Here is a 27541-nt window from a genome sequence, read left to right on the forward strand (position 1 = left end):
ACCCATCTACTTGCTTCTAGCCCGGAGCCCAGGAAACGCCCACGCACCATTAGAAAAATAACCGGCCTTTATTGGGAGTGTGGGGCAGTGTCCCGCAGAGCCCGCCACAGGGCAGGGGCCAGGCCCTGCCAGCATATGCTCCAGCCAGGTGCCAGTGGAACCTTGCCCTCCGTGCCCAGCCCAGCTGGTGCAGAGACAGTGGCAGACACACTCTAGCTTGGCAGGAGAACATAAGAACGGCCCCACTGGGTCCGGCCAAAGGTCCATCTAGCCCAGTATCCTGTCTGCCGACAGTGCCCAGATTCTCAGTGGACAGAGTCTCAGTCACGTGGAGCCCATGGGTGGAGAGAGCTCCCCAGCCTCACTCTTTGCACCCATCAGTACCTGCCTGCTCCCAGGCAGGGCAGACGCCTGTGGTGGGCAGTGCCCATCGGGCTCCTGCAGCTGGCACTCTCGGATGGCGCGCTGCAGGCTGTTGCTGATCCACAGGGAGTGCTTCTTCAAGCTGCTCTTCTGCTCCCTGCCAGCAGCAGTGCCAGCCAGCGCCAGGAGGAAGGTGGGCAGCTGGGAGGGCAGTGTGAAGATGGGCACGGAGCGGAAGAGCTCCGGGATGTCGGACGGCTGGAGGAGATCCTCAAAGCAGGCAACCAGGTACCGGCCCCCAGCCTTGCCAGCCAGGAAATCGGGGAGGATGCAGTTGAGGGAGGCCGAGAAGGCGCTGCACGGATCATCCCGGGGCAGCAGTTCCCCCGGCTTCCAGAGCAGCCACTCCGTGCACCTGGCCACGGCGCCCCTGGAGAACAGCAGGATCACTGTGCCGCCCTCCTGTAGGACCCGCAGCCGCTGGGCATGGAACCACTGCATGGGGCCGATGGCACAGAGCTCGGCCCGGCTCCACAGCTCCACTGACACCGCCAGCTGCAGCCGTGTCAGGGCGCAGGCCAGGGTGCTCACCAGCCGCTCAAAGCTGGCGTGGTCGGGCGAGTAGAGGATCAGGGCACGCCGGCCCCGCAGCACGCCTGCAGGGACAGAGAGGGCTGTTAGTGCTAGACAGGCTGCGTACGGCCCAGCAGCCCAGTCGCCACCCCCTGCCTGGCCCCATGTTCTGGCAGCTCTGCCTGGCAGGGACAGAGCCCTGGGCGCAGGGTCGTGGGGCCCTGCCCCCACCCCAGGCCCAGGTGTGAGGGCCTGCGTTCCCAGCTGCAGCACCCCAGCCTGGAGAGCTGCGCCGGGGCTCCTGCTCCTCCTCGCTGTCCTGGCCCTGGCCCCCAGGCGCCCTGAGGCTCCGCACCCCACACAGACCTGCCACAGGGCGCCCTCTCCCCAATCACTCACCCCCAGGGCTATAATCCTCCTTCAGCATCTTCAGCCACCCTGGAAGATGAAAGGGGAGCCATGGTGAGTTAGCGGGTCGGGCCCTGCTCCCGCACCCACCCCAGCAGAGCCAGGCCCTCAGAATCTAGGGTGCAGGGCAGAAATAGGTGGAGCACACCCCAGCTCTGTCTAAGGTACGTGTTAGATCGGGGGGGGGACACTCTCCTCACGGTCAGTGCTGCCCCAATGCCCCAGTGTGCTGCTGGGAGCCCTGTGCTCTCAATAGGGGGCGCTCTCCCCAGCAGTCAGTGCTGGCCCCAGTGGGGCACTAGGGGGCGCTGTGCTCTCGGGAGGGGGCTCAGCAGGGGGCGCTCTCCCCAGCAGTCGGTGCTGGCCCCAGTGGGGCACTAGGGGGCGCCGTGCTCTCGGGAGGGGGCTCAGCAGGGGGCGCTCTCCCCAGCAGTCGGTGCTGGCCCCAGTGGGGCACTAGGGGGCGCCGTGCTCTCGGGAGGGGGCTCAGCAGGGGGCGCTCTCCCCAGCAGTCGGTGCTGGCCCCAGTGGGGCACTAGGGGGCGCCGTGCTCTCGGGAGGGGGCTCAGCAGGGGGCGCTCTCCCCAGCAGTCGGTGCTGGCCCCAGTGGGGCACTAGGGGGCGCCGTGCTCTCGGGAGGGGGCTCAGCAGGGGGCGCTCTCCCCAGCAGTCAGTGCTGGCCCCAGTGGGGCACTAGGGGGCGCTGTGCTCTCGGGAGGGGGCTCAGCAGGGGGCGCTCTCCCCAGCAGTCAGTGCTGGCCCCAGTGCCGCACACGGCCCTAGGGATCGGTGGAGAAAGGACTTGGCAGTGCAGGGAGTGGGGAGGGCAGCGCTGTAGTGCAGCCAGGAGGGGGTTGGGGGTGGCAGCGCAGCCCGTGGGAAGCGGGAGGGGAGCTCTCACCTTTCAGATTTTCCTTCTTGAGCAGGAGCAGGAGCAGGATGCAGAAGGTGCTGAGGAGAACCCCCATCCAAGCCAGCACCCAGCGGGCCCGGAGATCTGCCAGGACACAGGGGTTAGGGTTGCCAGGTGTCCAGTTTTCACTGCCCCTGCCCGGAGCGCCAGCTCCGCAGCTCCCACTGGCCGGGAACCACAGCCAATGGGAGCTGTGGGGGCGGTGCCTGTGGGCGGAGGCAGCATGCACCAAGCAGAGCCACCTGGCTGAGTTTCTGCCTAGGAGCCAAGGGACATGTCACCACTTCCAGGGAGCCCCCGAGGTCAGCGCCGCCCAGTACCCGCACCCCTCCTGCACCCCAACCCCCTGCCCCACCCCAGAGCCCGCACCCCTCACCTCCACCTGCACCCCAACCCCCTGCCCCACCCCAGAGCCCGCACCCCTCACCTCCACCTGCACCCCAACCCCCTGCCCCAGCCCAGAGCCCCCTCCCACACCCTGAACCATTAATTTCTGACCCCACCCCGGAGTGCACTCCCCAGCCGGAGCCCTCACCCCCTCCCACACCACAACCCCCTGCCCCAGCCGGATGAAAATAAGCAAGGGAGTGAGGATGGGGGAGAGCAAGAGACAGGGGGAGGGGGTGGAGTGAGCAGGGATGGGGCCTCGGAGAAGGGGCCGGGCAAGAGTGTTTGGTTTTGTGCGATGAGAAAGTTGGCAACCCTAAGAGGGGCAGGTGGTGCTCAGGGCACGGGGGTCAGGGCTAGGCCCCTGGTGGCAGCGAATGATCCCAAGGCGGGCTCGAAGGACACACACTGGCCAGGGCAGGCTTCGGACTGGCAGCTCAGCAGCTTTCCCTGCTCTCGAGAATCGCCGCGGCCCAGGGAGCGCCTGGCCACGGGCTGGCACCTTGCCTCAGGCCCTCCTCTAAGCCCTGCCCCCCATCCCTCCCTCCCTCCCAACGGAGCCCCCTTCACGAGGCAGGTGGGAAGGCTGGTCCCTGCCCTCTCCCTGTGGGCTGGGGGTCCAGCATCCCCCTCCCCGCACTGGGCCCATGGGTCCAGCACCAGTGGCTGAGCGCCGACCTGCATTGTTCAGCTCCAGAGCAGAGAGGCCCTGGCTCAATGGGGGCCAGGCAACCGCCTGCCTCCCCCCCCCCCCCCCCATCCCGACATACTCACACTTCTCCAGCGAGCAGGCCCAGCCGGTGCCCACCACGCTGCCCTCCGCACGCCAGACCTGTGGAGACAGCTGCCGGTTACTGACCCATCTACCCCCATGCGTGTGACAATACCGCTCCCCCACGGCACTGACCTGCACACACTGCCCCGACTGCACATCCCATCGCAGCTGCTGCTCCAGGGCCCCCAGCCCAACTCCCTGCAAAGGAGGCAAAGGATGAGAATGGTACAGGACCTGCTGGGGCCGCAGCCTGCAGACAGGGCCTGGGGAGGGGGTCCCTGTGGGCCCTGCCCGGGGTTCCTGCCCTCCATGGAGCCGCATAGGGCAAGGGGCTCCTCACCATACAGGTGGAGTTGGCCAGTGGAGTGCAGGTGCCTCGCTCCATGGCACAGAGCAACATGTTCCCCTGTGGGTCCCTGGTCTCCATCAGCAAGAGGTCGGCCGGCTGGCCCCGCAGGGCACCTAGGGCAGAGGAGAGGCTGAGGGGGCACCAGGCTCAGGGGAACCCCAGCCCAGCTGGCTCCCCTTAGAGAAGAGATGGCGTCAGCGTCCCAGCGTGGCACTCACCTTCCTGCAGGCACTGCATGAGCTGGACCTGCCCACCACTCCACACCTGGAGAGACAACAGAGCAACTAGTCTGGGTGAGGGAAAGGTGTGAACTGGGGGGGCGGGGCATAAACCCGGAACAGGGAAGCAGCTCCGAGGGCACCCGGGGAGTCCTGGCCCAGCCCAGAGGGAGTGGGAATGCGGAGCCCCGGCCCTATGGGTCTGCTGGGGGGTCCTGGCCCAGCCCGGAGGGAGCGGGAATGCGGAGCCCCGGCCCTATGGGTCTGCTGGGGGGCCCTGGCCCAGCCCGGAGGGAGCGGGAATGCGGAGCCCCGGCCCTATGGCGCTGCTGGGGGACTAGGGGGTCCTGGCCCAGCCCGGAGGGAGTGGGAATGCGGAACCCCGGCCCTATGGCTCTGCCAGCTGGTGCCCCCTGCCCAGGGTCTCCTACCTGGACACACAGGTTCGGATGAGGCTGCAACGTCCCAAACTCGTGGCGACCCTGCAGGGACGAGGGAGGGGCCATGACATGCTAACTCCAGCCCTTGAGCACGCACTGCTCCACCCCGCCTCTGCTCCTGCCCCCGATGCCCATCCCCCACCCCTCCACCTCCCCTTCCCCAACCTTGCCTGACCCATTCCCCCACCTCGCCCATCCCTCCCCCAAACGACTGCCCCCTTCTCCACCCGCCCCGGCCAGCAGACCCACTCACAGGCACGGTGAGGGCCTGGCGCAGGTGGGGCAGCTCATGGCAGGGCCCGGCGCTCTTCAGCCTCCAGCAGGGCACGAGGTCGGCTGGCACCATGCATGGCGCCGACACGGAGCAGCTCAGCCTCCCCCCAGTGAGATGCAGCTTCAGCTGGGCCTGTGCCCACAGCCGGGTCCACGCTGCAGGCTCTGCAACAGCCATGGGGCAAAGACTCAGCCCGTCCCGGGCACACCCCTCACCCACCCGCCTGCAGTTCCCCACTCCCTCTCGCTGCCAGCAGCGCCAGCCTGCTCTATGCAGGAGACAGCCTAGTACAGCTCACTACCTGACCCCGACCGCCCAGGGCCCCCAACACCCGCCCAGCTCACAGATATAACACCCCTGCCGAGAGCCCCCCCAACACCCGCCCACAGCCCCCCAACACCCGCCCAGCTCACAGATATAACACCCCTGCCGAGAGCCCCCCCAACACCCGCCCACAGCCCCCCAACACCCGCCCAGCTCACAGATATAACACCCCTGCCGAGAGCCCCCCCAACACCCGCCCACAGCCCCCCAACACCCGCCCAGCTCACAGATATAACACCCCTGCCGAGAGCCCCCCCAACACCCGCCCACAGCCGCCCAACACCCGCCCAGCTCACAGATATAACACCCCTGCCGAGAGCCCCCCCAACACCCGCCCACAGCCCCCCAACACCCGCCCAGCTCACAGATATAACACCCCTGCCGAGAGCCCCCCCAACACCCGCCCACAGCCGCCCAACACCCGCCCAGCTCACAGATATAACACCCCTGCCGAGAGCCCCCCCAACACCCGCCCACAGCCCCCCAACACCCGCCCAGCTCACAGACATGACCCCCACACATACACACACGACCCTCCCACACACACACACACATACAGGGCACAGACAACCCAGACCCCCGCAACTTCCCCTCCCGGCACACAGACAGGAGCCCGGCCCCCCCGCACACCCCTCCCTGAGACAGGTGTAGATGACTGTGGCCTAGTTACCCTTAGTGAAGGGGCAGCGGCTGGTCCTGGGGGGATCCGGGATATCTGGCCAGACCTGGGCAAGAAACAGTGTGTGACAGCACAAAGTGATCCCACCCCACACCCTGGGGACAGCGCCCCCTGCTGGGCCCCCCACTCCGCCCTGGGGAACCCCTGGGCTCCCAGTGCCCCCCACCCTCGGGACAGCATCCTCTGCTGGTCCCCCCACTCTGCCCTGGGGAACCCCTGGCCTCCCAGTGCCCCCTGCTGGGCCCCCCACTCTGCCCTGGGGAACCCCTGGGCTCTCAGTGCCCCCCACCCTGGGGACAGCGCCCCCTGCTGGTCCCCCCACTCTGCCCTGGGGAACCCCTGGCCTCCCAGTGCCCCCTGCTGGGCCCCCCACTCCGCCCTGGGGAACCCCTGGGCTCTCAGTGCCCCCTGCTGGGCCCCCCACTCCACCCTGGGGAACCCCTGGGCCCTCAGTGCCCCCCACCCTGGGAACAGCGCCCCCTGCTGGGCCCCCCCACTCCACCCTGGGGAACCCCTGGGCTCTCAGCGCCCCCTGCTGGGCCCCCCACTCTGCCCTGGGAAACCCCTGGGCTCTCAGTGCCCCCCACCCTGGGGACAGCGCCCCCTGCTCCCCCCATAAGTGCCTGCCAAGTGCCAGGCCCCGTGGGGAGCAGCTCCCAGCCCAGGCCCTACCTGCAGACAGAGGCAGGGCAGCAGCTGGGCGGAGGGCAGGCTGTAGTTCTGAAGCCCCCTCTGCAGACAGGAACAGAGGAGACATTGGTCACCCGCCACCCAGCTTGGCCACCCCCTCACTGCCGTGCAACTGCCAGCGCCACAAAGTGCCCCCATGGCACAGAGTGGGTAACTGAGGGAAGGGCTCAGCCCAGGCTGCTGGGACAGAACCCAGGAGTCCTGGCTCCCAGCCCCTGGATCTAAGCTCTCGACCCCACTTCCCTCCCATGGAGAGCTACAGGGAATAAAGCCCAGAGTGCCGCTGGGGGCCAGCGTGGAGGTTGTGGGGCTGGGCCACGGGGAGGTCCAGAGGAGTGGGGTGGGGGGATGAAGGGCAGGGGGGGCAGGGTACGAAGTGGATAGGGAAGAGGGGCTCTGGGGCAGGCCCCTCACTCACCTCTATCCTGAGTCCTTTGTCTCGACGTGTCTGGTTCCAATAGAACCACACGATGAATTTCTGCCCCGCGGGCACGTCCTGCAACTGCACCACCACGTGCTCCGGCCCCACGAAGACCTGCAGCCTGGGCACTGCCATGGGAGAGCGAGTGAGACCCCAACCCAGCGAGCCCAGCCCCAAGGACCCCTCACTGCCCCAGGGACCCCCAGCCCAGAGAGCCCCTGTCCCAGAGAGTCCCTCACTGTCCCAGGGACCCCCAGCCCAGAGAGCCCCTGTCCCAGAGAGCCCCTCACTGTCCCAGGGACCCCCAGCCCAGAGAGCCCCACCCCAGGGACCCCTCACTGCCCCAGGGACCCCCAGCCCAGAGAGCCCCTGTCCCAGAGAGCCCCTCACTGCCCCAGGGACCCCCAGCCCAGAGAGCCCCTCACTGTCCCAGGGACCCCCAGCCCAGAGACCCCCAGCCCAGAGAGCCCCTGTCCCAGGGAGCCCCAGCCCAGAAAGCCCCTGTCCCAGGGACCCCCAGCCCAGAGACCCCCAGCCCAGAGAGCCCCTCACTGCCCCAGGGACCCCCAGCCCAGAGAGCCCCTCACTGTCCCAGGGACCCCCAGCCCAGAGACCCCCAGCCCAGAGAGCCCCTGTCCCAGGGAGCCCCAGCCCAGAAAGCCCCTGTCCCAGGGACCCTCCCCCTCACTCACTGCCCCAGCCCTGCCAGGGCCTCAGTGGGTGACCCCCGAGCTCTCTGTGCCCAGCTTGCCCTGGGCGGAAGGGCTGGAACTGACCCAGCTGCCAGGCCCAGGGGGCCACGTGAGATGGCCCCACGGCAATGGGCTGCGGGGGGGGGGGGGGGCACGTCTGGCTCCCACAGATGCTGAGCAAGGGGGGCCCATTAGGGAGTTGGTGACACCTGCATGAATCGGGCGTCACAAGCTCCTACCTTGGCACACCTGGATGGCAGCCTGTGCTGCAGGCCAGGAACAGTCTGCGGGGGAAGACAGTGCAGGGGGTCAGCAGGGGCCACAGACCGCTCTGGGGACAAGGGGAGGAGGGGGAAGGGCAGGGAAAGGGGCCCCGGCAGTCATGGGTGGAGGGAGGGCAGGGAGAGGGGCCAGCAGCAGATTACCAGTCCTGGAATCCCCCCCGCTCCAGGCCTGGGGCTGTGCCGCGCTGGCATTGTGGGCGGGCACTCACCGGGCACACGGTGCGTCTGGTTCAGCACCTCCCGGTACCGGGGACTCGTGTAGGACACGACGTGCAGCTCCCCTCGCAGTGCCGCCTCGAAGCAGTGAAACCACATGGAGCCCTGGGGGAGCAGGGGTCACTCAGCCGAGGGGCCCAGCCCAGTCCCTCCTCCCCCCTGGGGTCACTCAGCCGAGGAGGCCCAGCCCAGCCCCTCCACCCCAGGGGACCAGGGGTCACTCACTCGAGGGGCCCAGCCCAGCCCCTCCACCCCCCTGGGATCACTCAGCCGAGGGGACCCAGCCCAGCCCCACCCTGCCAGGGGACCACGGGTCACTCACTCGAGGGGCCCAGCCCAGCCCAGCCCATCCTCCCCCCTGGGGTCACTCAGCCAAGGGGACCCAGCCCAGCCCCTCCTACCCCCTGGGATCACTCAGCCGAGGGGGCCCAGCCCAGCCCCTCCACCCCCCCGAGGGCCAGGGGTCACTCAGCCGAGGGGGCCCAGCCCAGCCCCCCATCATCTATCCTGGGGCCTGGACGCGACGCCCCTTCAGTCCCCACTGGGGAGCCGAGCGCGTCCCGCGGGATCTGGGTCAGTCCATTCTCCCCAAAGCCCCGCAGGGCTGGGCCGCATACCACAGTGCCATTGGGGCGTGCCAGGGCGCGGGGCAGCTGGACCTCGATGGCAACACAGCGGGAGGAGGGGTAAGTCCGCACCGAGAGCAGCACCCAGCTCCGCAGGGGCCCTGAGAGAGCAGGGAGCAAAGGGAGCCGTGAGTGGCAGGCGGGGGCCCAGCGGGCAGGGAGAGGGGCACGGGGTCGGTGCTGCCCGCAGGCCCTTACCACTGTCCCGACGCCGCAGGGCGTCCATCCCAGGTCCATCTTGGGTCCCCTCACCTGCCACCTCCTCCTGGGGCCCTGAAACAGAAACAGCCACTCACCAGGCTGTGCCACACAGCCAGTGGGGCAGCGTGTGCCCAGAGCGGGCCCCAGCCAGCCGCGCTCACACCGCTGGCACCTGGTGCCCAGCCCCAACCCCCCGACCGACCAAGAGCAGACGTGCCTGGCTGGCTCAGCACAGGCCAGGCTGAGGGGCCCATGGGGCGCCCCACACCGGGGGCTGCACTAAGGCGAGGGAAATGCTACTCCTGCCTCCACCCTGCCCCTGGGGGGACAGCCCCAAGCCACTGGCACTCTCACACCTGAGGGGCACAGGACTTGGGCAGAACTGGGCTCTGGAGCTGCCTTTCTGCCTGTGACAAAGTGGAGATTTTCCCTTGTTATGTTGTATGTGAGTCTTACTGTTTTGCATGAATGCTGTGTGTGCCTCAGTTTCCCTGTGTGTCGCACCAATGTCTGGGTGGTGGGAATAAGCGTGTGTGACTTGGGGGGGGGCTGCTCCAGCTCCCTGCAGGGATGCTGTGGCCGCCCCTTCCTAACCTGAGACCCAGGAGGGGGATGCGACCAGGTGACTCTTGGCCCAAAGCGAGACAAAGGCCGGAGGAGGAGCAACGGGCAGGGAAGGGCCAGGCAGCTGGAAGCGAGTCAGTCTCGGCTGGCTTGGGGCGCAGGGGGAGGGCAGAGCCCTGGCTCTGAGCTCCCCCCCCCTCCCAAGATGGACTTGGCTGAGAGTCACTGATTTCTGTGCTAACAAGCTCTGCCCTACGCTGGGTTCCTGTCGGCTAATAAACCTTCTGTTTTCCCGGCTGGCTGAGAGTCACATCTGACTGCAGAGTTGGGGGGCAGGACCTCTGGCTGCCCCAGGACCCCGCCCAAGCGGACTCGCTGTGGGAAGCGCACGGAGGGGCAAGGGATGCTGGATGCTCCGAGCTCAGACCCAGGAAGGTGAAGCCGTGTGAGCTTCTTGCCCTGGGGACAGTCTGCTCCGAGAGAGGAGACTCCCCCAGAGCCCTGCCCGGCTGCATAGGGAGCAGCTCCGCAGCTCCCGGGTCCGTGACACCCCCATCCTGCTCTCACCCAGCACAGCCAGCTGCAGCTTGACCTGCACGCAGGGGGAGCAGTCAGACGCCGCTGCGCAGTGCAGCACAGACTCCATCGTCATTTGGGTTGGCACCAGAACTGGGCCAGACGCCAGCCCCACGGCCCCAGGGCTGCACAACACATCGTCCTCTGCAGAGGAGAGAGAAAACCATTTATTCTGACACATCCCACCCCACAACATGAGCAGACCTGGCACCGGGCATTCTGCCCCCAGCGGGCGTGGTGGGGACGGCTAGGCACCAGGCACTCTGCCCCCCCAGCGGGCGTGGGGGCTGTGACAACGTGGGGATTGTCTGTAACACTGTTATGAACTGTGTGACTGTGCCCAGTCCCTTGGCATCACTGCCCCGCAGGTGCAGAAAGATGAAAATGCTGCTCCTCGGGCACTGCAGGAGATGGGAGGGTAGCTGGCTGGGGTGTAGGAACGGGGCGTCACAGACTAGCTGGCACCGACCCATAACCACAGAGGACTGGAAAAGACCGGGGGAGCCCCACAGCCTGAATGAGGGAGAGCTGCCAGTGGGACGCTCTGGAGGCTGGACACATGAACTCAGGGGTTGGCAGCAGGCCAGTGGGAAGAACTGGGCTCCCAGAGACATGGGTCTTTCACCTGGGACCAGTCATAGAATCATAGAATATCAGATTGGAAGGGACCTCAGGAGGTCATCTAGTCCAACCCCCTGCTCAAAGTAGGACCAATCACCAACTAAATCATCCCAGCCAGGGCTTTGTCAAGCCTGACCTTAAAAACCTCTAAGGAAGGAGATTCCACCACCTCCCTAGGTAACGCATTCCAGTGCTTCACCACCCTCCTAGTGAAAAAGTTTTTACTAATATCCAACCTAAACCTCCCCCACTGCAACTTGAGACCATTACTCCTTGTTCTGTCATCTGCCACCACTGAGAACAGTCCAGATCCATCCTCTTTGGAACCCCCTTTCAGGTAGTTGAAAGCAGCTATCAAATCCCCCCTCATTCTTCTCTTCTGCAGACTAAATAATCCCAGTTCCCTCAGCCTCTCCTCATAAGTCATGCGCTCCAGCCCCCTAGTCATTTTTGTTGCCCTCCGCTGGACTCTTTCCAATTTTTCCACATCCTTCTTGTAGTGCGGGGCCCAAAACTGGACACAGTACACCAGATGAGGCCTCATCAATGCCGAAGAGAGGGGAATGATCACGTCCCTCGATCTGCTGGCAATGCCCCTACTTATAAGCCCAAAATGCCGTTAGCCTTCTTGGCAACAAGGGCACACTGTCGACTCATATCCAGCTTCTCGTCCACTGTGACCCCTAGGTCCTTTTCTGCAGAACTGCTGCTTAGCCATTCGGTCCCTAGTCTGTAGCAGTGCATGGGATTCTTCCGTCCTAAGTGCAGGACTCTGCACTTGTCCTTGTTGAACCTCATCAGGTTTCTTTTGGCCCAATCCTCTAATTTGTCTAGGTCTCTCTGTATCCAATCCCTACCCTCTAGTGTATCTACCACTCCCCCCAGTTTAGTGTCATCGGCAAACTTGCTGAGGGTGCAGTCCACGCCATCCTCCAGATCATTAATGAAGATATTGAACAAAACCAGCCCCAGGACCGACCCTTAGGGCACTCCGCTTGATACCGGCTGCCAACTAGACATGGAGCCATTGATCACTACCCGTTGAGCCCAACGATCTAGCCAGCTTTCTATCCATCTTATAGTCCATTCATCCAGCCCATATTTCTTTAACTTGGCGGCAAGAATACCGTGGGAGACCGTATCAAAAGCTTTGCTAAAGTCAAGAAATAACACGTCCACTGCTTTCCCCTCATCCACAGACCCAGTTATCTCATCATAGAAGGCAATTAGGTTAGTCAGGCATGACTTTCCCCTGGTGAATCCATGCTGACTGTTCCTGATCACTTTCCTCTCCTCTAAGTGCTTCAGAATTGATTCCTTGAGGACCTGCTCCATGATTTTTCCAGGGACTGAGGTGAGGCTGACTGGCCTGTAGTTCCCCGGATCCTCCTCCTTCCCTTTTTTATAGATGGGCACTACATTAGCCTTTTTCCAGTCATCCGGGACCTCCCCCGATCGCCATGAGTTTTCAAAGATAATGGCCAATGGCTCTGCAATCACATCCGCCAACTCCTTTAGCACCCTCGGATGCAGCGCATCCGGCCCCATGGACTCTGTCTGAGACAGAGGGACAGACACAGAAAGGAAACCAAGCGTCTTCCCGCAGCAGCCTGGCACCTGGGCGCCCTGGGCTCTGGCTGCTCCTTTGCTGCTCTCTGCTGAGCCAGGACTGGAACCCGGCACCGTCTGCGTGGCACAGGGGGACGCTCCAAGCAGGGGCTCGCTCAGTGGCCTGGCTGGGCAGAGCTCCCAGGGGGTGGCAAGGGCTGCAGCCCGGAGGCTTGGGCTCGGAGCCATTGTTGCGACCTGCCCTTGTTGAAGAGTGTGACCCCTTGGGGGTCTGGCACACTGAAGGGGTAGCCCTGGTGCCCAGGCCGGGACATGACACAGCCAGTCACCCATATGGCTGGCGAGACCAAGGGAATGAGCCAGCTGGCACCCAACAAGGAATTGCAATGGGAGGAAAATGGCCCGTGGCTAACACCGCTGCTAGCTCTTCCTCTGCCTGCCCCTGAGGTCCCCACCAGACAGGCATCCTCACGCCGGGCGTTGGCAGGGGGACTTGCCAGCCCGAGAGGTGTCAGGTGTGGAGTCCCTCGGGAAGCAGGGAAGCGCTGCTGGAGGACGTGGCTCGCTGCATGGCCTCCAGGAGCACGCAGACTTCATGGGCAGGACGCACCTGGAGCCATCTGGACGGAGATGCTGGCTAACCCCAGACCACTACAGCAGCACCAAAGGAGGAAGGAGAACTGGCCACTGGCCCCCTCGGGCAGTACCCAGCACTCCTCCCCCCACGCAGGTGCCCCCCATCCCAGCAAGAGGAGGGGAGGGGCAGGCCCCAGTGGCTGAGGAGCGGGAGGCTCCAGTGCCCCAAAGAGGAGGATGCGCAGGGTGCTGGAGGCCAGGGAACAGAGGCATCCGTCTGCCCCAGGAGCTGCACTCCCTGCCTGTCACGGAAAGTCACCAAGGCTCATCCGTCCCTCTGGCCACCACCCCGTGCTGCTCACCCCTGTGAGCACCGCAGCTCCCCGGCCTGCCCCTCGGCAGAGCAGCAGCCCCTGCAGAGCTCTGGGAGCGAGGGCCAAGGGCAGAGGCAGCGCTCGCGGCCAGCTCCGGCTGAGGGCCAGGACCCAGGCAGGGCGCTGGCGGGGAGTGCACAGCTGTGGAGAGCTTTCCCTAAGCATGGGGTGCTGGCCTGGGCACAAAGGCTGCTGGGAAGAGACAGGATCCACCTGACCAAGATGGGGAAGAGCATCTTCATGCACCAACTCCCCAACCTAGCGAGTGGGGCTTTAAAGTAGGTTCGAAGGTGCAGTGACAAACACCCACAGGTAGTATAGAAAGGCCTGAGCAGAGAGCTGGATGCTGAGTGGGGGAGGGACGTGGAAAGTCCAGTAGGGTCAGAGCAGCACTGGGGGGGCTCAACACTCAGCACTCTGCACACTAAGGCAAGGGGCACGGGGAAGAACTGGACGTAGTAGCACATCAGCGACATTGTGCCTTAACTGGCCCCACAGAGGGGGCCGTGGGGGGATAAATCTCTGGACAGGACACTGGCACAGAGGGGCACAGCTCACTCAGGAAGGACAGGCAGGATAGAGAGGGAGGAGGGGTCTACACTTGTTCTGGGGTCCAGACGGAGGTGACAGGCAGGCTGGTTGAAAGTCGCCAAGTAAAGACAAAAGGGATAAAAAAGAGGGTGGACATCATAATAGGGGTCTCCTCTAGCCCACCAAAGCACATTTCTAGAACCAACAACAGAAACACCATTCCTGGTAGTAATGGGGGACTTCAGCTCCCCAGACAGCTGTTGGAAAAGTCAAACTTTCCAGTAAGTTCTTGGAATGCATTGAGGACAACCTTTTGTTCTGGAAAGTGGAGAAAGTAACCAGGGGGCAGCCACTTTAGATGGGATTCTGACTAACAGGGAGGAATTGGTAGCGAATCTGTAGGTCAGGGCCCATAGGGAAATCAAAGGAATAAAGGAGTTCAGGAGAGGCACCAACACACAATTACAAGCTATCCCGATGTGAAGTTAAGGGTAGGAAGAGTATTCAGAGGACAGTATGACTCCATCAGGAGTCTTTAATGACCTGACAATCAAAAAGGAATTCGATACCTGGAAAGATACTGGAACAAGTGATTAAATGATCAATTTGTAAGCACCTAGAGGATAATAGGGTTATAAGGAATAGCCAGCATGGATCTATCAAGGACAACTCATGCCAAACCAACCTAATTTCCTTCTCGGACAGGGTTACTGGCTTAGCGAATGGGGGGAAGCTGTAGATATGGTGTATCTTGATTTTAGTCGAGCTTTTGACATAGTCCCACATGGCAGCTTCATGAGCAAACTAAGGGAATGTGGGCTAGAGCAGGGGTTTTCAAACTTTTTTCGTTTGTAGACTTCTAAAAAATGTCAAATGGAGGTGCGGACCCCTTTGGAAATTTTAGACAGTCTGCAGACCCCCAGGGGTCCGCAGACCACAGGTTGAAAACCACTGGACTAGATGAAAATATAAGGTGAGTGCACAACCGGTTGAAAGCCTGTACTCAAAGAGTAGTTATCAATGGTTTGCTGTCAAACTGGAAGGCTGTATCCAGTAAGAATATAAGAACAGCCACACTTGGTCAGACCAAAGGTCCATCTAGCCCAGTATCCTGTCTTCTGACAGTGGCCAGTGCCAGGTGCCCCAGAGGGAATGAACCTAACAGGTAATCGTCAAGTGATCCATCCCCTGTCGCTCATTCACAGCTTCTGGCAAACAGAGGCTAGGGACACCATCCCTGCCCATCCTGGCTAATAACCATTGATAGACCTATCCTCCCTGAACTTGTCTAGTTCTTTTTTGAACTAGTGGGGCCCATCAGGGTCAGGCCTGGGTCCAGTACTAGTCAATATTTTCATTAATGACTTGGATAATGGAGTGGAAGGTATGCTTATAAAATCTGCAGGTGACACCAAGCTGGGAGGGGTTGCAAGCACTTTAGAGGGCAGGATTAGAATTCAAAATGACCTTGGAAACATGGAGAATTGGTCTGAATTCAAAAGATGAAATTCAATAAAGTGCAAAGCACTTCACTTAGGAAGGAAAAATCAAAAGCACAACTACAAAATGGAGAATAACTGGCTAGGTGGTAGTACTGCTGAGAAGGATCTGGGGGTTATAGAGTATCACCAATTGAATATGAGTCAACAATGGGATGCCCTTGTGGAAAAGGTTAGTATCATTCTGGGGTGTATTAACAGGAGTGTCATATGTCAGACACGGGAGCTGATTGCCGAGCAGAGCGGGACACTGGCGAGGCCTCAGCGGGGGTCGTGTCCAGGTCTGGGGGCCGCACCGTAGGGCAGATGTGGACAAACTGGAGAGAATCCAGGAGAGAGCAACACAAACGACGAAAGGTTTAGAAAACCTGCCCTGTGAGGAAAGGGTTAAACCCAGGGCCTGTTTAGCCTGGAGAGACGAGGACTGAGGGGGACCTGAGAACAGTCTTCACATCTGTTAAGGGCTGCTCTGAAGAGGACGGGGATCAATTGTTCTCCATGGCCACGGAAGGCAGGACAAGAAGCGATGGGCTCAATCTGCGGCCAGGGAGATCTCGGGTAGCTATTCGGAAACCCTTTCTCCCTCTCAGGGGAGCTACACTGTGCAATAGGCTTCCAGGGCAGGCTGTGGGATCCCCGTCACTGGAGGGTTTTGAGCACAGGTGGGTTGGACAAACCCCCGCCAGGGATGGTCCAGGGTTACGTGGCCCTGCCCCAGCACAGGGGCTGGACTTCACTAGTTGCCCTTTCCAGGTCCCTTCCAGCCCCATTTTTCTCTGATTTCTATTAACTCTGTGACAGGGCATGGCTGGGCACCGGGAACCCTCAGCCCCATTGAGCGGGAGGTTTCCACTGTGCTTGTTGGACAGGCTGTGGGAGCCTAGTGAGCCTGGGGACCCAGACACCAGGGTCATGTGCCCCAAGCCCCGTCTGTGGAGAGAGCGTGGCCAGACCCCTGCTGTGGGGGGAGGGGGGATTCCACCTGCCCACCCACCCACCCACGCTTCCCCAGAAACGGCGCTGCAGCCGCCTCTCGGACAAAGCAATATGGCACTTACCCAGCAGCCGGCAGGACAGGCCCTGCAGGAGAAGAAGGGAAAGATCAGGGAGAAGCCAGGTCCTCCCCATTCACATGCTGCCCCCACTGCATGGAGCCCCCCACAGCCAGCGCCCTGCCCCCACAGCGTCCCCTACTGGGAGCCCCCCCACAGCCAGCACCCTGCTCCACCCCCACAGCGCCCCCTGCTGGGAGCCCCCCCACAGCCAGCGCTCTGCCCCGCCCCCACAGCGCCCCCTGCTGGGAGCTCCCCCCACAGCCAGCCCCCTGCCCCATCCCCACAGCGCCCCCTGCTGGGAGCCCCCCCACAGCCAGCGCTCTGCCCCGCCCCCACAGCGCCCCCTGCTGGGAGCTCCCCCCACAGCCAGCCCCCTGCCCCATCCCCACAGCGCCCCCTGCTGGGAGCCCCCCCACAGCCAGCGCCCTGCCTCGCCCCCCACAGCGCCCCCTGCTGGGAGCCCCCCCATAGCCAGCGCTCTGCCCCACCCCCACAGCGCCCTCTCTGGGAGAGGCCAGGGCTGCATTAGCCAGGGCCCCCCCCAGGCCTCCCTCATTCCAGCAGTGGCTCTAGGAGACACAGCCCTCCTGGGCTTTCTGTGCCCGGCTCTGCGGGGGGCCAGACCAGGGGTCAGCGTCACCCATGCTGTGTAATGCAACAGAGCAGGGCACCAAGTCCAGTGGGGGGATTAGTGGCAGCCTGAGCCCCACGGCCCAGCCCTGGCACAGCCCCCGCTGGCTCTCTCCTGGCTGCAAGCAGGGTGCTGCAGCCCAGAGCCCGGCCCCTCGCCCCATGGGGCTGGGCGCCCGGCCAGCCCTGCGCCTGCTGGCCCCGTCTCCATGGCCACAAGCACCAGGCCGGGGTTTATGGCCTCAGTACACAGAGCTGCCAGGCCTGGCTGGTTTGTTAGCTGAGCAAACAGCAGCGCCAAGGCCCACGCCCAGCTCTCCCTGTCTGGCGCAGGGCCTACTCCACAGCCCTGCATCAGGGGCCCACCCTCCCTGCCAGTCCCCAGTACCGCGGGAGGTCGCCCCCCTCCAGCGATGATGGGGGGGCCGGGCCCCCATCACACTCATCACCTGCTCAGAGAGGCTGAAGGAGCTCCCCCAGGGCCGAGACGTGCAGAGCCCCCCCCCCCCCCCCCGGTTCCGCTCACGCCAGGCCCCTACACCTCCCCGCCTCCTTCCCCCCGCGCTCTCCCATTGCCCCGGGCCCCCCATCTCATGCCCCACCCCAGGGCTGAGCGATCCTGCCACTCTCACCACAGCGGGAGGGCAAGGGGGAGGCGTTCACGGGGCGTTTCTCTTGGCAGGTGGTTTGGGGGTGAATTGGCTCTGGGTAACCCCAGCACAGGCCAGCCCCAGGGCAGAGCCTGTCCCACCCCAGTCCCCAAACCCTTGGCACCAGCTGGTGGGACACAGATCCACTCAACCCATTTGCTACTGGGGTATCTGTCCCCAGGCAGGGCACCCCCCTGGGAATTGCCCTTCCCTGCCCCCCTCCTGCCAGGAGAGGGACCCTCTGCGGCAGCCTCCCAGCCAGGGGCTGGATTGGGACATGGGCGGAGCAGGGGAGGCCAAGGCCATGCCAGGTAGGTGGGCCGGTTACCAGCATAAACAGAGACCCCTGCAGGCCCGTGGGCTGCGGGTGCAACCAGGGCTTGAGGCTGGGGTGTTGTCAGGGGGGAGCACCACTATCTTTACTCAACAGCCCCCAACCCGCCAGCGCCCCATCAATGGCCCCCCACAGCAGAGCCCCTCCTGAGCAGCAGTGGGGAGCCCCAATCCCAGCTCATACACACCTGGGAGCAGTTGACAGAGTCCGGGAGGGCATGGAGCCCCGCTCTCGGCAGGAGCAGGAGGAAGAGCCCTAACCCCGCAGCCAGCATCTCCTGGGCCTGCAGGGTCAGAGCCAGCGCCAGGGGCTGTTCCTGCCAGCCATGAGTGGCGCCAGCGGGGAGCCCCTTCCCCTTGCAGAAGCCAGCACCCAGCTCAGGCCTCCCTTCGGGCCAGGCTGCAGCGACAGCTCCTAGGTCCTGAGTCCTCCAGGGAGTAGTCAGTCCCCACAACAAGGGCGCCTGACTCAGGGCTTCCCACTCAGCCCCCCAGCCCCAGCCAGGCACCGTGCAGAGGGGATTGGGGTCCCAGCTGGCTGAACTCAGCTCAGAGCTCTGAGCTGTGCTGTGCTGTGCTGCTCTGCGCACCGCCCCAGTCCCAGCCCTACCCTTTGCCTCGCCTCCCCTCCCCTTCCCGAGCCTCAGGCTGCCAGGCAAAGGGCAGGTGGGTTCAAGCCCAGCTTCCTGCTGCTGCTCCCACACACCTGGGTCCTAGTGCAGGTGCCAGGCGCAGGGCAGGGCCAGCCAGGTGCACACAGGCCGGATTGGGTTCATGGGTAACCTGGCCTGGGCTTAGGGGTGGCGGGGGAGGAACAATATCTCTTATCTGCTCTGCCTCTGTTGTGAGGGAGAGAAGCTTCGGAGCTGCACAGAGCTCTTCCTCAGGGCTGGGAGAGGGGCTGGGGGGTCCTAGCTACACAAGGGGAAAGGGATTGTTTGTCTTAAGCAGTTCACATGGATTTCCAGGGCCCATTCCAGGGAAGCAGCTGGTTAACTTCAGCCCTCCCGCCCCCCAGTCACAGGGGGAGGAAGCGGGAAAGCAGCTGGGGGCGGTTGTTAGTGGGTTACAGACTGTCGTAATAAGCACAGTCATTTGTAACCCTTGGTTTTGGGATAATTGCAACCTCCCTGTCCTGCTGAGCTCTCACTTCCGGCAGCCCTGCAAGGGGGGAGGGTTACTGGAGGGGGCATGGCCTTAGTGCTTTTAAATGATCAGAAGTTTCAGACCCGGACACTAAATAAGAGTCCCAAGTGGATGCTCCCCTGTGGTATTTTTATGTAGGGTGACCAGATGTCCCGAATTTATAGGGACAGTCCCGATTTTTGGGTCTTTTTCTTATATAGGCTCCTATTACCCCCCATCCCCGTCCCGATTTTTCACACTTGCTGCCTGGTCACCCTATTTTTATGTCCTAGCAACCCCTAGCCATTTTCAGAGGTACCCCAAAGCCCTGCAATGCTACCAAAACTGTGTTAGGGAGGGGTTAGGGAGAGGCCAGTACCTGAGTCCCACTGTCTGTGCTTCCAATGGCTCCCCCGTGCGCCTGTCTCCCTGCACAGCAGTGCCGTGCGAACACTTCGAGCACAGAGGCCCAACCCTGCATGCAGCCACAGACCCCCCAGAACAACAGCATCGGGTCAAGTCATCTCACACTCAGGCTGCTGAACTTGTGACTGGCCTCCCTCCACCTCTGAGTCTGGTGTAGGAGAAAGTGTCGCTCGCTGAGGTCCCACGTCAGAGGTTCCCGAGCCTGCTGCAGCCTGTGGAACCGCAGTGCTTAGCTACAGCAGCCGTATCCGTGCGGCTGAGGAAGCTCTTTAGCTCCCTCCTATCTGTGGGTAGCAGAGGCCTGCTCTGGGCGACACGGAGCAACGTGCGCCGCCGTGCATCGCCCTAGACGTGCAAGTGTCTACACTGGAACTGGTTGTCCCCCCACCCCCAATGGAAGGGCCCCATTATGGCACCAGAGTAACGCCGGCTCCCGAGTGGCGCTGAGCCACACTCGATGTACCGAGGCTGACGTAGCACAAGTGCAGACACTGCGTTACCTATGTCAACCCTGACAGGCCTCCAGCAGCTGTCCCACAATGCCCCACGCTGACCGCTCCGGTCACAACTGTGATTGCCACGGCCCATGGAGCCCCCCTGGCCCTTGAAGCCCCTTTTCCTGGTTGCCCCGCTTGGTGAGCGCACCTCTATCTGCTCTCCAGTGATGTGCACAACTTCCCAGAAGACCCTCTCAGCTCCACGCTCCAGCCACGCTCTCCTGGCCCCAGGGGAGAGGCGGCTGTGCAGGCACTGCTCCCACCCAGCCATAGAAGCGTTGACATCTGTGAGCAGGTTGCATGGGGGGTGCAGGAGAAGGGGCACGCCAGGGCCACCAGCAGTGCCACGTGACAGCCAAGGAGCTGTGGCAAGCAGAGCAAAAGGCCAGGGAGGCCAACAAGCGATCGAGTGCCAAGCCACAGACCTGTTGCTCTTAGCATGCCATCCTCAGCAGAGCCCCCTCCACCACCCCAGAGACCGCTGGGAGCCCGAGTCCCAGAGCCCTGCCATGAACAACAAGGAGGAGAAGGTGGACAAGGAAGAGGAGGAGGAGCATGTTTTGTGATGTATCTGTTGTAATATGCTATAGGCCATATGGGCCTAGTATAAATAGGGTGACCAGATAGCAACTGCGAAAAAATGGGACGGGGGTGGGGGGTAATAGGCGCCTATGTAAGAAAAAGTCCCCAAAAACGGGACTGTCCCTTTAAAAACGGGACATCTGATCACCCCAAGTATAAATGCTGTATGCTTGACATGAGTATGTGAGTTGCATGTTGGCAACTGAAGCAAGAATTTAAGGTTATGAGCGGTCAAGAATTGTCTGTGCAAAACAAACTTCGTCATGTCCATAAGAGGAAATGGAATGTTTTGGATTAAGGCGGCCTGCCCAGAACTACTCTCTGGAGTTATGGATGAAAGGCTTAGTAAACAGACAAACAGCTAATGACGTGATGAGCTGGTCTATTAAAAAGGATGCTTGCTATAGCTGAAGTTGGAGTCAGACACCGACCCAGAGCCCTGAAAAAGAGGTGTGTACTGTGCGGCTCCCCACGCTTTGTGATCAGACTGAATTTTGACTGGCCATGGGGATTTCCTCCGGATCTTCAGACTCTGGGGTAGTCTGAAAGGAGTGTGAATGTGGAGTGAGTGGGGTTTATATTATAATCAATACAAATATGTAGAGTATTATATACCAACACTGTGTCCAGTATCTGCCTGCTCCCCCTTCCTGTAGGGAGGCCTCTATCAGAGCCTAACATTTGGTGGAGAATGCGAGCATCGATCCCGCTACCTCTCGCATTTGGTGGAGAATTGCGAGGGGGGGAGAGATATAAGGAGTGCCGGATTGTGAGACGGGGTCTCACAGTGTTGGGGGAGTCTAAAGGGTGACTCCTTATTTGTGGGATTTGTGAGATTGAAAGTACGCGTGGGGAGATACTGCGTGGAGTTTTGGGAATGTGCTATATTAAGTATAAGTGAGTGCGTGCGGGGAGATACTGCGCGGGGTTATTGAGATAATGTTTTAAAAGAGTAAAGGAGTAGAGGAGGCACCCCAATGGATTAAAGTTAAAGCCCCTCTCTGTTAGAGAAGGAGATTATTGCATTTGGGACCTGCCCTTGGATGGAGGGTGCAGTGGAACCTGATGTGATAATTGATACATTAGAAAACATGTTTGAGACGTATGTACAGCTGTACAAGCCTAATGCCAGCAAGAAGCAGCAGCTGTGATACGGTTGTTGTGGCGGGCTATGAAAAAGGTAATTGAATACAAGGGGGAGGCGTGTGCAGGGCTACAGACCTGCAAGAAAGTTTTAAAATCTGCCAGGAAAGTTTAGAGAAGCAAGCAAGGCAAGCACAAGCCATGCAGACGCCGTTGGAACAGCTGGGAAAACAAAATGGAGAACTGGAAAGGAGAAGAATGGAATGGGGACACAGGCAAGGCTCTGCGGCATCGGCTGGGAATGGAATATTGGGGAACAGACTCTGCCAGCGTGTAGAGCTATGAATTTATTTGCTTGGAATTAACCCAAATAAACATTGCACTGCCTGCACTTCGGACTTCTGGTCTTCTGCTCTCTGTCTGCGTGACAAGAACTAGGGGACAGGGTGAAGGAAAGGAGGCAATGAAGGCAAAAGCAAAGTTAATAGACCACCTTAAGAGACAGGAGCTGCGACTTGCTTGGAGTGAAGAAAAGAAAAGGTTTTGAAATGAAAAAAGGGAGAGTGAATAGGTTAACCCCCGAAGATGTTCAGAAAGAATTAACTGCAACAGAGAATGGCACTTCTGCAATTCAACTGAGGTGCAAACAAAAGCAAAAAATACAAAAGGCACAGGGTAAGGCAGCTGTATTGCACCTTAAAGAACTGAATGCAGAAATAAGTGATTTAAAATAAGTGAAGAGTTACAAGTAGCTTTTGTACAAATTAATACTATAGACTTTGTAGGGAAGTAAACACTTAGGAGTTGTGAAAATGTTACAAAGTAACAGCTGTGGTGTTATAAAAAGGGAATTCTTGTTTTAATAATAAAACCCAGTTATGTAAATATAAATATATGTGCAATGTGGGTCAGTCACATTGAGTGGAACCGTGGTTGTTAAACAAGTTATACAAGGGGGTCAGGTCGAGTGGCTACTGCTACAACGATGTGTTATCCCCACAAGTCTTTACAGCTATTCTGAGGGGAAATGGGCCTTTTCCCCACAGAAATAGTTTGTAATCAAAATCACTAGATATGTGTGTGTGTGTGTGTGTGTGTGTGTGTGTGTGTGTGTGTGTGTGTGTGTATATATAGGGTTTTATTGGAACTTAACTTGACTGCCTTCGATTATACAGGATGTAAATGTAATCTGGGTACTGTATTATAAACAAATAATTAGAGCAGTGCAAGGGATATTAAGCAAAAAAGAATTTGTGTGTGTAAATATTTTTGTGTAATTATGCAAGGTTTTAAGGAACTAAACCAACACTCATGGTTTGTAAAATCCTGTTTGTAGGTTTAAGATAAATTGAGTTTGTTTTGTTTTGTTTTTAAATAAAAAAAATAATGCCACTAAAACTCCATTTGAATCTCACATCCAAAGTTGCAACATTGACAGTCCCTTTTGTCAGACAGGGCCAGCTAGTGTGATGTGGCTTTGGTATTTAGCATTTAACACTTTGGGTACTTCCATGTGTTTATAAAGTTTAATATCTTTTTAAATGAGGAGCAAAGAATGTGGCTATGGCAGGGGCAGCCACAACTGGGAAAATGGAGAGAGATTCTGAATCCTTTTTTTGGACTTTGGTAATAAATAGCAGCTAAGTACTGCAGGAGGGGCACACAAAGTTAACAGACAGTGCACCTCTGAAGCAAGAGCAGGGGTGAAATGTACAAAAGAAGCAATGTCAGAAACAGGGAGCCTTGAAGTGGCTCTAAGTAATCAGACTGTCACAATGTTAAACCTTGAAATAAATGCTAGTGAGTAACCTTGTAACAACGTATAATGTGTGTAATTTTTGGGGGGTGGGGTGGAGATTTTAAGCATGCTAAAAATGGTAATTGAAAATAAATCTTATGTTCAAAGATCTCATAGTACTACTCTCAGTTATTACCTGTGAATAAACTTAAAGCTTGGCACAGCAGAGAAGCCATTACAAACCTGGTCTGCTGTACAAGAAGGGAAACTGAGGTACACCACCTCCTGAATTTCATAAATGAACAGTGGGATAATTCACCCTTTTCTTTAAGGGTAGAAGCCATTGAAATCTGGCTTGCCTATAGAACAAATCACAGGAAAGTATGGAGGTAATTCCTCTGTTTTTCTTGCAATCAGCAAAGAGATTTGTAAACGAGAGAGAGATTTTTAAGCAATAATCTGTCCCCACGAGAGGTGGGTCTAGGAAAAAATTATTTTGTTTTTCAGACATTCCACAGGCAAGCTGGTGCCAGCAGAACAACCTAGAAGACCAGGGGTCGACTGTTGCGACGAAAATTATGTTGTGTGTTTTGTGTTGTTTGTCTTGTTATTACCATTATTTTGATGGATATTGTACAAGAAGGGTTAACACATATAGCAGCAAAAGTCAACGCATGGTATGATCTGCCTAGAAAGCATGGTCTACTCAAGGTGGGAGCTTAAGTGATATACCAAATTCCAGGAGAACACCATCTATTCCCAGCCTGCTGCTATTTGGAACAGAGAATGGGGAGTGGGAATAGGTTCATTGTACACAGTGAACAAAAAAAACAAGACAGGAGAAGTAAAGTGGGTACCTGGAAAAAAAATGCAAAGGGAAGAAATTATTAATGTCTGCCATTCCATGGCCTCTCAAGGAATAAAGAATACGCTTTTAAAGGTAAAACAAACTGGAATTTGGCCTAGAGTACGGGAAGATGTAGAGAGATTTGTTAACAATTGTATAAAATGAGTGGCAGACAGCAATAAAACACCTAGTGCAGGGCTGTTGTTACATCAGAGAATTGTAGGGCTGTGGAGTAGGATATAAATGGACCTTGGAAGGTGGTAAGGTGATAGGGAACAGCCAGCATGGATTTGTAAAGAACAAATCATGTCAAACCAATCTGATAGCTTTCTTCGATAGGATAACAAGTCTTGTGGATAAGGGAGAAGCTGTGGATGTGGTATACCTAGACTGTAGTAAGGCATTTGATACGGTCTCGCATGATATTCTTATCGACAAACTAGGCAAATACAATTTAGATGGGGCTACTATAAGGTGGGTGCATAACTGGCTGGATAACCGTACTCAGAGAGTTGTTATTAATGGTTCCCAATCCTGCTGGAAAGGCATAACGAGTGGGGTTCCGCAGGGGTCTGTTTTGGGACCGGCTCTGTTCAATATCTTCATTAACGACTTAGATATTGGCATAGAAAGTACGCTTATTAAGTTTGCGGATGATACCAAACTGGGAGGGATTGCAACTGCTTTGGAGGACAGGGTCATAATTCAAAATGATCTGGACAAATTGGAGAAATGGTCTGAGTTAAACAGGATGAAGTTTAACAAAGACAAATGCAAAGTGCTCCACTTAGGAAGAAAAAATCAGTTTCACACATACAGAATGGGAAGAGACTGTCTAGGAAGGAGTACGGCAGAAAGGGATCTAGGGGTTATAGTGGACCACAAGCTAAATATGAGTCAACAGTGTGATGCTGTTGCAAAAAAAGCAAACATGATTCTGGGATGTATTAACAGGTGTGTTGTGAGCAAGACACGAGAAGTCATTCTTCCACTCTACTCTGCTCTGGTTAGGCCTCAGCTGGAATATTGTGTCCAGTTCTGGGCACCGCATTTCAAGAAAGATGTGGAGAAATTGGAAAGGGTCCAGAGAAGAGCAACAAGAATGATTAAAGGTCTTGAGAACATGACCTATGAAGGAAGGCTGAAAGAATTGGGTTTGTTTAGTTTGGAAAAAAGACTGAGAGGGGACATGATAGCAGTTTTCAGGTATCTAAAAGGGTGTCATAAGGAGGAGGGAGAAAACTTGTTCACCTTAGCCTCTGAGGATAGAACAAGAAGCAATGGGCTTAAACTGCAGCAAGGGAGGTCTAGGTTGGACATTAGGAAAAAGTTCCTAACTGTCAGGGTGGTTAAACACTGGAATAAATTGCCCAGGGAGGTTGTGGAATCTCCATCTCTGGAGATATTTAAGAGTAGGTTAGATAAATGTCTATCAGGGATGGTCTAGACAGTATTTGGTCCTGCCATGCGGGCAGGGGACTGGACTCGATGACCTCTCGAGGTCCCTTCCAGTCCTAGAATCTATGAATCTATGAATCTATATTGATAAGTTGTTGAAAACTTCCAGAGGAAATCAGTATTTACTGGTGGTAAGTATCAGAGGGGTAGCTGTGTTAGTCTGAATCTGTAAAAAGCAACAGAGGGTCCTGTGGCACCTTTAAGACTAACAGAAGTATTGGGAGCATAAGCTTGCATCTGAAGAAGTGAGGTTCTTACCCACGAAAGCTTATGCTCCCAATACTTCTGTTAGTCTTAAAGGTGCCACAGGACCCTCTGTTGCTTTTTACTGGTGGTAGTGTATTCTTTTTTCCGGATGGGTGGAGGCGATTCTTACCCGGAACCATACTGCAGAGACAACCGCTAAGAAACTATGGGAAGTTGGTTTTAGCAGGTATGGAACTCCGAGAGTAATTGATTTGGATAATGGACCGCATTTTGTGGGGGAAATAGTGAAAAGCGTATTGAAAGTTTTAGGAATAAAGCAACAGTTACACATTCTTTACCATCCTCAATCATCAGTAGAGAGAATTAATCAAACGATTCAGCAGGCTCTACGAAAGCTGGTACAGGTGACAGGTAAAGATTGGGATGAGAAATTACCATTGGTGTTGGCGGCAATTCGAAGTAGTGATCGGTGAGGTACAGGGCACCAGCCGTACCCAATTCTCTTTGGAAGACCTATGAGACTGTGGAGCCCTCTACTGTACCCAGGAGAAGGGGAAGTGCCAGGCTCTGAACCGCCAGGCCCAGGGGTGCCAGGCTCTGAACTGCCAGGCCCAGCGGTGCCAGGCTCTGAACTGCCAGGCCCAGGGGTGCCGGGGCACTGAACCGCCAGGCCCAGGGGTGCCAGGGCTCTGAACCGCCAGGCCCGGAGGTGCCGGGGCTCTGAACTGCCAGGCCCAGGGGTGCCGGGGCTCTGAACCTCCAGGCCCGGAGGTGTCGGGGCTCTGAACCGCCAGGCCCTGAGGCGCCGGGCTCTGAACCGCCAGTCCCAGGGGTGCCGGGGCTCTGAACCACCAGGCCCGGAGGTGCCGGGCTCTGAACCGCCAGGCCCGGAGGTGCCAGGGCTCTGAACCGCCAGGCCCAGGGGTGCCGGGACTGTGAACTGCCAGGCCTGGAGGTGCCGGGGCTAGGAACTGCCAGGCCCAGAGGTGCCAGGGCTCTGAACCGCCAGGCCCAGAGGTGCCGGGGCTGGGAACTGCCAGGCCCAGAGGTGCCGGGGCTCTGAACCGCCCAGCCCGGAGGTGCCGGGGCTCTGAACTGCCAGGCCCAGGGGTGCCGGGGCTCTGAACAGCCAGGCCCAGGGGTGCCGGGGCTCTGAACTGCCAGGCCCGGAGGTGCCAGGCTCTGAACTGCCAGGCCCAGAGGCGTCGGGGCTCAGCTCTGGCACAAATTAAGCACTTGTGCGCACCCCCAGCATTCCACATAGCTGCAGGGCCAGCGTGCCTACCCTTGCCACTCCACCTCGAGGGAAAGCATGGACAACCCAGCTACAACTACACTGACCTGGGAGAGCCACAGTTGATATGTGTAGCTACAATGGACATCGATGTTCCTGCCTCTGGTTTATTAAGGCTCCTACATTTTTTAAGTTAAAATGTATTTAATGTTAATTCTTCACTTGTTTTATTGGAGCTGTTTTTGCAAGTGAATAAAACTTGTTTGTTTGGAAAGTGATTCATCCCTGTTAGTTTAGTGCCCATGTTGGCAGTGAACACAGCGCTTTCGTGCACTCACAACCCCCCGTGCCATAAATGTCCAGCACTGTTAGCGCCCCTGGAAGTGAGCTATGCCCAGTCTGCAGCAAGCACCACCCAACTCCTAACGCCCCCCCAACTGCAGGGCCAGGTGAGCACAGTGACCACTGCCATATAGTAGGGTTACCATATTGGAGCCCCTGAAAAAGAGGACACTCCAAGGGGCCCCAGCCCC

The 27541-nt window shown here is 58.7% G+C and overlaps 1 protein-coding gene across 1 annotated transcript; it reads right to left on the minus strand.

Moving 5' to 3' along the window:
- Positions 1-324: 324 nt before the first annotated feature.
- Positions 325-18086, minus strand: IL17RC (interleukin 17 receptor C). The gene is made up of 18 exons (XM_065408354.1): positions 18000-18086; positions 16202-16223; positions 9965-10117; positions 8831-8905; positions 8624-8733; positions 8000-8111; positions 7746-7790; positions 6812-6942; positions 6376-6435; positions 5695-5749; positions 4680-4864; positions 4418-4468; positions 3987-4032; positions 3760-3881; positions 3419-3617; positions 2246-2341; positions 1336-1374; positions 325-1019 (listed from the first exon to the last, which is right to left on the minus strand). Exons 1-18 carry the CDS (start codon positions 18084-18086, stop codon positions 325-327), a joined length of 2283 nt encoding a protein of 760 aa, XP_065264426.1.
- Positions 18087-27541: the final 9455 nt, after the last annotated feature.

Source organism: Emys orbicularis, chromosome 7 (assembly GCF_028017835.1).
Source record: "Emys orbicularis isolate rEmyOrb1 chromosome 7, rEmyOrb1.hap1, whole genome shotgun sequence".
Lineage (NCBI taxonomy): Eukaryota > Metazoa > Chordata > Testudines > Emydidae > Emys > Emys orbicularis.